This window comes from Cavenderia fasciculata (assembly GCF_000203815.1).
Source record: "Cavenderia fasciculata unplaced genomic scaffold Scf_Dfasci-G-o-80e12.f1-5, whole genome shotgun sequence".
NCBI lineage: Eukaryota > Evosea > Eumycetozoa > Acytosteliales > Cavenderiaceae > Cavenderia > Cavenderia fasciculata.
In genome coordinates this window covers 1894854-1905818 of record NW_004457735.1, presented here as the reverse complement: position 1 = coordinate 1905818, position 10965 = coordinate 1894854, and the positions used below count along the sequence as shown (strand labels likewise).

Sequence of the window (10965 nt, the reverse complement as noted above, 5' to 3'; positions counted from 1 at the left end):
AAAACATAACACAAAATATATAATTTAAATTATTCTTTAATTTCATGGGTTGTGTCTCTATCCACAACAATAATATTTGAAACCTTTCTTTTATAACAATATAGGGATAGAATTGGAGAATAGAGTCGATTGGATGATCTTTTGTAAAAGAAAAATTTACTAGATGAATCTGTTTCTGGATTTTCAATCAGTTGTCTTGACTCGATTGTGATGATTTTGATACTACAACTTCCAGAAAATCTATTCAAAATAGAACAATGCCCAGATTTCATATCACGATCGTAAATAACCAATTCTTCCAACTCCCAAACTTCGAGTACATCTATTACTGTATCCAACAGATGAATGTCAATTTTAAATCTTTTAATCGATTTGTTTGATAATGAAAATCCTTGAAACTCTTCCAATTCTTTTTTTGAAAAAGAGAATAACTGAATCGATTCTAGTGATGGGGGTATGTACTGGAAAAGTTTCTTTGTCACCATTTGAAAAGGATCTTCATAAATCTTGGCGATCGTCACCTTGTTAAAAAAGCTGTCACAACGAAACGATAAGTGTAGGATGGATTTATACAATATCATGATAATGGTAAATTCATTGGGATTCACATTTATAGATCGAGGCAAGAATAGATGTTTGAGTGTTGGAGGTATGTCACTGTCTGACATGTTGTAAGCTCTAGGATTATTTGAAATATCCAAAAGTTGAAGATTTGAGCAATGATGTTTTAAATTGGAGAATAAATGTTGGATACTAAAAGAACATTTTTCCAAGATTATCACTGACAAATTGTTATAACCACAGAGCATTGGAAATTCTCCATTTCCAAATAAACTAGAAAATGTTAAAGTTTCCATTCCATATTTTAAATCATCTGGAATGTCAGAGATAACATAGCGACTGGCTGTTTTAATTTGATCAAGGTGTGATGAATATAAATTGAATTGGTTTGACAAATGTTCTGTTACTTGAGAAGGTTCTCTCTTTGAAAAATGAATAGAAGTGCACAATGTTGATAAGACTACAAATATTCTTCTTGATACTATGCTAAAGTGTTTGCGAAGTAGTGATTTCGGGATTTTGGAAGAATAATCCGAATAGGAATATGACATGATGATTATAAATTCTATAATACTAATTGGAAGAGAATATTTATTTGTATCTGGTGAATAAGAGATAACCATTTTTATAAAGATAATTAGATAAGTTATGTACTTTGTAAAGAATAACCTTTCCTTTTGTTAAAATTTGGGTATGCTTGTGCAAAAAAAAAAATGATAATAAATATTTTAAAAGTTGGTTTGATGTCTCTCAGCAACCTCTCTTTCATTCATTCATTGAAAATATATATATATTGCAATAAAGAAAGGGAGGTTAGGATAGATAGATAGATAGACAAATAAATGTATAGGTATCTAGATTAGATTAGATTAGAACAAGCGAGATGAAGAATACCAATACAATGAGGTCAATGGAGGTGTCACTTTACAATGATCTCATCGTCTTTTACAATACCTCTTGCGCTTTTGAAACAAAGAAGAAAATCCTCATGAAGCATGTAATATCACCATTGTATGATCAGATATTCAGACAAACAAATTATGTTGTAGAGTTGGATCAACTCTATTACAAACCTAAAAATGGTTCGTATCATAAATCATCTCCCCTCTTTTGATTCATCTATTCTAATCTAAACTATTTGTAATTGTTTTCAGCAACAATGATCAAGATTCAACATACTACATCAAACAAGATAATATGGGAGTATCATTCAACTAATGATCATCCAGATTCTATCACTATGAAATCTACTTTAATTCAAGGTAAATATGAATATTTATTTATGCTTACCTCTTTGCGATCATAATATTAATATTGACTATCTCTCTCTCTTTTTAGATGGATATTATTGGCCTTCAATGGAAAAGGATATAGAGACATTTGATGAATGTGAAGCATGTCATCCTCGAGTTGTAGTTGATTGTCAATCGATAGAGACTATACTGGTATCTCTACAAGACTTGCAGATTAAATGTGATTTCAAAAATGATAGATCGAGTCAGCTAACAAGTTTGGAGGCAACTATTAAAAGTATGGGAGAACCATTCTTAAGAATTTTCGAGTATCTCCCCAATATAGCATATTTTGGAAACGATAAAACAAAGATGAAACAATACTATGACTCTACAAAGAACCCAATTAGCATCAATATCATTAGAAATTTTGTTTTAAACAAAGCAAATACATCACCTCTTTTGATAATGTCCTATTTGGTAACGATGGCTATGAACGCAACCAAATTTGATCCACTTGGAGTACACTCGAGATTAACAACATCATTCCTTATTGAATTTTCAAAACAACAATTGGATGAAGACATCAAAACAGAGATTGGATCAATGCGAAACAATTTTTTGGTTATAAGACAAGAGATGATCAACAATGAAAAATCCAATCAAAATCCTCTTCCTCCTCCTTCTCCTACTCCTCCTCCTACTCCTCCTCCTGTAAATAATAATAATAATAAGATAGATAACAGTAATAATAATAAGAGAAAAAGACCAATTTGCCCAAATAGACTTATAATAGAATTAGATGGGCCAGATGAATCATCCAACTCTTGTGATTTGGACAATGGTGATGACCATCATCATCATCAACATACAGACACACCTTTGAAAAAATTAAAACAACCTCTAAGCTACAAGGCTGTAAAAAATATGAAACTACCCGATAACCTTGTTGAACCATTCTTGGCAGAAGTTGATATAGATGCAAAGAGAATATTCGACATTTTATTTTATCCATCAACTTGTACAAGTTTTAAAATGAACAAAATATCAAGGCATTTGGGATCTGTTCTTGTTATACCAACTTATCTCATTCGGACTTTGTTTCGATCATGTCAATTATACCAAAATCATGGAACAAAAATATTTAAAGTAAGTAAACAATTGTTGTTTATATCTATCCAACCACAATACATGTATTAATAGTCACCACCCATTCACCTTATATTATAGAGAACACACTTTTTTGAAAGAGAAGAAGTGGAACTATTGAAACTCAAAGAATCAATTCATGGCGCCTTCATGAGATACTATGAACAACAAATTCACATTCCATCACCACCATTAGAGGAAACGAAAAATGTAAATAATAATAATAATAATAATAATAATAATAATAATAATAACCCTTTAAATGATGATGCACACGACAATCCTTCTCCGATAGAAATAGACATTGTCAATGAAATCAACGATACGATTGAAAATTTTCAAGATCAAGAACAAGAAAAAGAACATGAGCAAGAATTAGTACAAGAACAAGAACAACAATTAGAACAGGGACGAGTACAAGAACTAGTACAAGAGCAAGAACAACAATTAGAACAAGAACACCAACCAGAACAACAACCAGAACAAGAGAAAGAACAGGAAGAACAACACATAGAACAAGAGGAACAAGAACGACAACAACAACAACAGCCACCACAACCACAACAAGAACATGAACAAGAACATCAACAACAACAAAAACAACAAAGAAATGGTACAGAATATATAGCAACAATTCTTTTTAATATTAGTACAGCAATATCAAATCTTTCTGATAGATTTGAAATATTGGAAGAAAGAGTTGATAATCGATTGGGTAAAATAGAATCAAGAATCCAAGAACACCATAACATTTTAAAAAAGATGGATGGAACTATATAAAATTTCAACACGCAACTAATTTCAGTTGTTTCCTCTCGAAACAAAAAGGTGATTTGTTCATGGTTTGGTTTATTTTCTTTTGAAACTATAACGATATTGAGTTGGACCATAAAGAAGATCACATGAACTTTCAAAAAAGAAAAATGGAACATTTTCACCAGGTTCAAGTTTAGTATTTAGGCATTTGGTTTGAATGGTAATTATTTTGATACTAGTTTTGGAAAGTAAACTTAAAATCCATTTTAATTTGATTTCTGATCGAAATTGATCATATCCTATAACTAATTCTTCTAGTTGCCAATGTTCCAACACTTGCATAACTTTTTCTACAAGGTCAACATCAATGATGAAACTTTTTATGGAATGATTGATAAGAACAAATTGATGAAATCCTTGTAATTCTTTTTTTTTAAAGCTAAAGATTTGAATTGATTCTAGACTACTACTCGTCAAACGGGATTGGAAAATAACATTGTCATGATAGATGTGAAAGAAATTTGTATATTTGAAAGATAAATGCTTGATGCTCGGAGATGGTGGGAAATCATTGTATGCTAACAAACCAAGATCTATTTTCCTTGGAAGAAAAAGATATAATAGAGATGCATATGATGATGAGGACAATTGTAATGAAATATTGCAAACTGAATCACATTGAACTTTTGGATTATCAGACATATCCAAGTATTCTAAAATTGGACATAGTGTAGATAGACAACCAAGTAAATCACCCAAATTGAATTCACATCTTTCAAATATTATTTGTTTCAAATTTCTAAAACCTTGTAATTCATGTTCAAACTCTTTCAACTTTAAATGAGTAAATGATACTCGTTCCATTTGATGTTTTAACTTGGTCGGTATTTCATTCAATACATATTTTCTACTGGTTCTAATGTTCTTTAGATTATCAGAATATAGATTCAAGTTGGTTTCCAAATGTTGTTTGACAAATGATGGTCTGTGATATGCTATTAAGAATTTCAATGTTGTGCATTCCGATGATATCAACATAAACATTCTTTTAGATACCATTGATAGGTTGCTACGAAGAAGGCTTTTAAATAACCTAAACAAAACTTTGTCTAAAAGGTTTGAATAATCGGCATACGTATATGCCATAAGGATTATATATTCTATGATCCCAATTGGAAGTACATAAACATTTGTGTCTTGTGAATATATTATCATTATTATTATTATTACTAGATATAAAATTTTTGTATACACAGAATATTAATATTCATTGTCTACATAGACATGTATACTTATTATTATTATTGTTAACCTGTTAAAGTAATAATAAGAATTATTTTTTTTAAAAATAATTTTTGATTATTTGAAATATAGATTAATCTAGATTTAGATTATTAATCATCAAACTCACACAAACTTTAAAACTATCTGTAGGAGATGTAATAATAATAATAATTTTTACCTCTCTTTTTTCTTGGAGAGAAAAGAGAATTTCGAAAACACAACAGCACACCACAACACAATAAACACAACAACCCCAACAACCCCTTACATGAACGAGTAATATCATTCACTCATGGTGGTAGTTTTACAATTAATTGCAAAAAATATTTAATAACAACATAAGTCGACAGTTATTCACCATTGTTTTTTTTTATTTATCATTATAATTTGCAAATAATAATAATTTATATAATATTTAAAAAAGAGATAGAGAAATAGATTAAAAAATAATAATAATTAAAAAAAAATAATCAATAATTAGATTTGAATAGAAGTTACAAACTCAAAAAATGAGTAACGATAACAACAAGAAACAAGAAAACTTTATTGATTGTAGAAAATTAAAGATAGAAGAATTTGAATTTTCACAAGGATCATTTTCTAAAGTGTACAAGGGATATTACCCAAACAGACCAGTATGTGTAAAAGTGATCAAGAAAGATAATGTAGATCCTGATCTATTGGTTTTTATAAATAGAGAGATTGATATATTAAAGTATGTAAAATAATAATAATAATAATAATAATAATAATAATAATAATAATAATAATAATAATAATAATAATAATAATAATAATAATAATAATAAGTTATTTGATTGAATTTAAACCACTAACTAATCTATTTGTCTAAATTAAATTGTAGAGATTTAATTTTGATGAGACATAAAAATATAGTAGAATTTATTGGAGTTGGTGAAAAAGAGAAATTATTATTTTTGGTTACAGAATTGGTTAATGGAGGTGACTTGGGTGCAATACTTAGAGATGACAGTATTCAAATTCCTTGGAATTTAAAATTACATATGGCAAGAGGTATTGCTGAAGGAATGAAATTCTTACACTTTAAAAATATTATGCATCGTGATTTAAAATCAAATAATTTATTGGTTGGTGAAAACTGGGAAATTAAAAGTAAATATATATAAATATATATATAAAAGTCACATTTATAAATAATAATATTTAACCTTTTTATTTTTTATTTGTTTCTAGTATGTGATTTTGGATTTGCAAAAATAATTACACCACAAACTTTAACAACAACTATTTGTGGAACTGATGAATGGATGTCACCAGTAAGTGGGAATTGAAAATGAAGAAAAGAAAAGAAAAAAAGATAGAATCTGAAAAAAACTAATTAAAAATATTTATTTAGGAGGTAATATTAGGTATGCCATATAGTTATTCAAGTGATATTTATAGTTATGGTATGGTATTGGTTGAATTAATTACACAGTATAGATTGGAACAAAGATTACCACAAAACAATTTTGATGTGGATGTTGATTTATTGTCATCTATGGTTCCAGCTGATTGTCCAGAAAGATTATGGAAATTGGCGCTCAAATGTGCTTCATATTATCCAAAGGATCGTCCATCATTTGATGAGATTATTCAAGAATTAGACTCAACCTCTCAGGAATGGTTGGCAACTGCAAAACCTGAAGATACCACTTATCCACCATCCCCACACTCCATCCTCAATCCAAACTTTGACGATGAAAATTGTATGGATCATTGGTGTGTTTTATCCAACCTTCCAGATAATTGTCTAGACTCACCACCCAGCAATAATCTCAGAGCTACCACAGCCCTCTTGACCAAGAGTCTTGGTAGCTTCATTATGCGTAACAAACCAACCCTTTCACAATCAACAGTCAATGTGACTCCACCATCCAAAGCACCATCATTCAATGATTCTATTGATGATGATTACAATGACTCTACCAACAACAACACTAAACACCAACAATGGTATTGTTCACTTATGTAATATTTTGTCTTTGGATTGGTGCGTTCAATCAATCAAACTATATCTATTTATTCATACATAGACAACCCCCCACCCTCTGTTTCTATTTTCCCAACTAATACATATAATCACAGTAAATAAAGATATTTCTTTTCTTTTTTGATTAAAAAATAAATAATAATAGTAATACCAACCAAAAAATAATTAAATATTAGGTTGGGTGTGTGAGGAAAGAATGGATGGGTGAAGAGGGATGAAATAAATGGAAAAAAAACCATGAAGTATACTTGTTGTTTTTTATTCTACTTTGTATTCAAACAAATAGTAGATCATGAATACAAATAACATAATAAACAATAGCAACAACAACAACAACAACAACAACAACAATGAACGAATAAGTGGAGGGATAGATATCATAAAGAAGGTGGGATGGGATGAAGATGATTCTTTTGGGCTTTCAACTAGTCCATTTGAACTCATAGACCATCTACAAGCAAAATGTATAATTGTAAATAATAATGATAATAACAGTATAGATAATAACAATCATAACAATAATAATAGTGATGAAGAAAGTGATACATCTACACCACCTACACCATCATATCATTTAGATGAAGATCAATTTGAGAGTATGCATAAATTATTTAATTTACTTTTCCAAAGAAAATTATTGTAGTATCTTTATTACTAATAACTATATTCATTTATTATTAAAAAGATATTGAAATGATTAATAATAATAATAATATAAAAGAAAAGAATCAACAACAAATAATTGGTACACCAATCATTGGAAAGATATCAAGAAGTATTCATTCAATCATTGTGAATAGTCATCCAAAAGGAAATGAGGATGAGGATGATGATAATAATTATACCTGTGCTGCTGACAACAAACAAGAAACTCTGCATCATCAAGATACACCAACCATATCTGTTTTATTTGGAAGAAGAGGCAATTATTTTGATGATTATAGTCAAGAGGAGGAAGAGGAGGATCAAAAGGTACCAGAGAACACTCTCACTACACCAATCAATGAAAGACTTTTCAACTATGAATATCATGAACTCAAAGACAATGGTAATTTCCTACCAAATTATTTATGGAATGTTGAAGATACAACAAGTTCATCTTCACCATCTTTGAAAAGTAGTAGTAGTAACAACAATCAAATCAATAATATAATTAAAGACTATGAATATGCTAAAGAAGAAGAATATAAAGATTGTGACGATGACGACGATGATGACGATGATGATGACGACGATGACGATGACGATGATGATGATGATGACGATGACGATAATCACTTGATTGGTAATAATAACAGTATTAATAATAGTAGTAGTATAATAAGAAGAGGAGAAGAAAATAACAAAGTTGAAATGATTAAAAATAATATTGAGAATAATTTAAAGATAGAATGCGCAACTCGTAAACCATGTGTTGGTGAAACATGGTATGTCATTAGTATCAATTGGTTCAATCGATGGATAAAAGGAGGTATTGGTCAGCCAGATCTAGGAATGATAGACAATTCGTCCATTGTTTTTCCAGCGTCGTCATCGGTCATTCCAACCATCAGCAGCAGCAGTTCCAACCATTCTGAAGCTTCATCAGGCAAATACATTGAAACACTCAACGACATCGAACTACTACCTAATCTCTGTGAAAACTTTCACTTTGCGGTGGTACCAGACAATGTTTGGAGATTCACCATTGCACACTATGGCGGTGGACCAGAAATTGCAAGACGATACATAGCCGATAGCTCGAATCTTGGTGGTGGGGTAAAACTTGATCTAAAGGTATCGATTGTACTAAATTTTTTGAAATCATCAGATCTGTCTCGAGAGATTAAAGTTAGATTTAGAATTGAAGAAAAGGTTCAAGTTATTCAAAACTATATCTGTACACGGTTCGGACTAAATAATAACCATGTCCGACTTTGGGATTATTATGGTTATCAAAAACAATGTCAATTCATTGATCCATCTGAAAAAATTATTAATTTAAATCTAGTTGATAATCAACATGTATGTAAATCAAAAATAATAATTTTAACAAAAACTAACAATATGTATGTTAATTAATTATTGTTTATATCTTTTTTTATTTATATAGATATTAATTGAAGAAATTAAATAATAATAATAATAATTTATTTATTTCTTTTTTTTTTTTACACATTTATTTTTAATTATTAAAAAATATTATTCTATTTACTAATTCTATTACTACGACTACTACTTGTTTTACTACTATAATTATTTATTTATTTGATTTATTTTTTTACTTGTTTTGTTTTCCAAGGATTTTAAAAGTATCAAAAGCAAAGATGGATGATTTATAGAGAGCTTCATATTCAGTTTGAGCGGTACGAAGGGAAATGAGAACACCGACACGACGCTTGATGACGGCACACTTGAAGAGAGCAACAACGATACCGCTTGAAATGGTAGAGTCAAAGCCGTGGATTTCGGTAATAGAGGCTTGGTAGTTGTCCAATCTTGATGGCTTGTCGCTCAAGACACGGGCGTTATCGAGTGACTCGCCCATCATTTGTGCAATCACACCCTTGTATTGTGGGAGGATGACAGAGACACCCAAGTCTTCGACATTGATAGAAAAGACTGGGATATTGGCTTGCTTGAGCAAAGTGCTGTAAAACATGACGGTTTCATAGTAGTTGGTATTCATTTCAAATACTTCAAAGTGCTTTGGAATGAGTACACGGTATCCACCAACAATATTGACAAACAAGTTGTAGGTAAGGATACTATCCTTTGGAATGGCTGGTGTCTTTTTGTTGCTATTGTCTGCACTCTCTTCAATCAACTTTAAAGCTCCAACCGATGATTCCAACAATACGCTCCAATCCTTGTTTTCTCCTAATCCAGTGATCAATGTGAATGTAAATACAGTATCTTCTACAATAAGATAAACCATTTCATAATCTCCCTTAATTTCCATTGTATTTGATGAGAAACTATAGGAATATAAAATAAAATAATTAATTATAATTGTTTCTTTTTCTTATCTTTTCTTTTTACTGCTTACAATAATTTAATTGCACTATATTTAACATTTTCCAAACCAGAGAGATCAATAAAATGTTCAATTTCACTTTGTGAAGATACTTGAACCTTTCCATCGATAGCCTTTTTTTGCATTTCCTCTTTGATCCAATGATTAAATTTCAAAGCAGTGTCGATTGGGGCTTGCAATTTGTCGACCGATGATTGCATGTGAAGGTTATCTTGTTTGTCTGATTTCCAATGGTATTGGTTGGTTTGTGAAGTCTTTATGGTTTTCCATTGCTTTGGAGAATAGATGGCAAAACGGTGGTTGTTTCCAATTTGGCATTCTCCAATGTTTGGAGACATGAGACAAACCTTGTAACCACGGGCAGTAAAGAGACGGAATGAACGGATGGCAGTTTGGTGTACCTTTACCAAATCGGGGGTGTTGAGTGGTGTTGGCACTGAAAGTGTAATGACAAAGGTGAAGTTTTCGCGTTGGAAGAATCCTTGACGAATGGCAACGCTGCCTTGTGGGTTCTCCAAACCATAGTTCATATAGTATCCATCGATATTATCAACACCAATCTTGACCGATCCATACTCTAATCCCTTTGCTCCCATCTCTTTTACTTGATCAATTGATACTTGCAAGAATTCTTGTGGTGTTGGGATTTGTCCTCTTGTTGCAGCTATAAAAGTAGAGAAAAGTAAAGTAGATATAAAAGTACATGTTGCTATTAACATCATATTTCTCTTTCTACTCTTGTTGTTGTTGTTGTTGATGCTGACATACCTCTTAAATCTTGAACACAAACATTAAGGTTAAAGTTTGCTTGGTTTGGTGATGGAGTGAACATGACACTGCTGTAACCTGAATTCTTGACACACATCCATTTCTTTGGATAGTCAATTGCAAAACCTTCGACTGTGCTTGTGTATGTTTCGTACTCCATAGTTGAACTAGATGTATATGTGAAA

At 30.6% G+C, this 10965-nt stretch overlaps 5 protein-coding genes across 5 annotated transcripts; 2 read left to right on the top strand and 3 right to left on the bottom strand.

The window, feature by feature from the left end:
• Nucleotides 1-29: 29 nt before the first annotated feature.
• DFA_05567 (uncharacterized protein) lies at nt 30-1184 on the bottom strand (the record flags this gene model as incomplete). Its single annotated transcript, XM_004361229.1, has 3 exons — nt 30-521; nt 609-1042; nt 1136-1184. The coding sequence occupies 3 exons, from the start codon at nt 1182-1184 to the stop codon at nt 30-32; spliced, it is 975 nt and encodes a 324-aa protein (XP_004361286.1).
• Nucleotides 1185-1462: 278 nt separating this feature from the next.
• Nucleotides 1463-3722, top strand: DFA_05566 (uncharacterized protein; the record flags this gene model as incomplete). Its single annotated transcript, XM_004361228.1, has 4 exons — nt 1463-1643; nt 1716-1823; nt 1900-2942; nt 3024-3722. 4 exons carry the CDS (start codon nt 1463-1465, stop codon nt 3720-3722), a joined length of 2031 nt encoding a protein of 676 aa, XP_004361285.1.
• A 69-nt stretch (nt 3723-3791) lies between these two features.
• On the bottom strand, nt 3792-4913 carry DFA_05565 (uncharacterized protein; the record flags this gene model as incomplete). The annotated part of the gene is made up of 1 exon (XM_004361227.1): nt 3792-4913. One exon carries the CDS (start codon nt 4911-4913, stop codon nt 3792-3794), a length of 1122 nt encoding a protein of 373 aa, XP_004361284.1.
• Nucleotides 4914-5491: 578 nt separating this feature from the next.
• Nucleotides 5492-9112, top strand: DFA_05564 (LISK family protein kinase; the record flags this gene model as incomplete). Its single annotated transcript, XM_004361226.1, has 7 exons — nt 5492-5697; nt 5848-6116; nt 6198-6280; nt 6361-6959; nt 7318-7592; nt 7682-9000; nt 9089-9112. The coding sequence occupies 7 exons, from the start codon at nt 5492-5494 to the stop codon at nt 9110-9112; spliced, it is 2775 nt and encodes a 924-aa protein (XP_004361283.1).
• Nucleotides 9113-9182: 70 nt separating this feature from the next.
• Nucleotides 9183-10940, bottom strand: DFA_05563 (uncharacterized protein; the record flags this gene model as incomplete). Its single annotated transcript, XM_004361225.1, has 4 exons — nt 9183-9225; nt 9261-9953; nt 10025-10721; nt 10781-10940. The coding sequence occupies 4 exons, from the start codon at nt 10938-10940 to the stop codon at nt 9183-9185; spliced, it is 1593 nt and encodes a 530-aa protein (XP_004361282.1).
• Nucleotides 10941-10965: the final 25 nt, after the last annotated feature.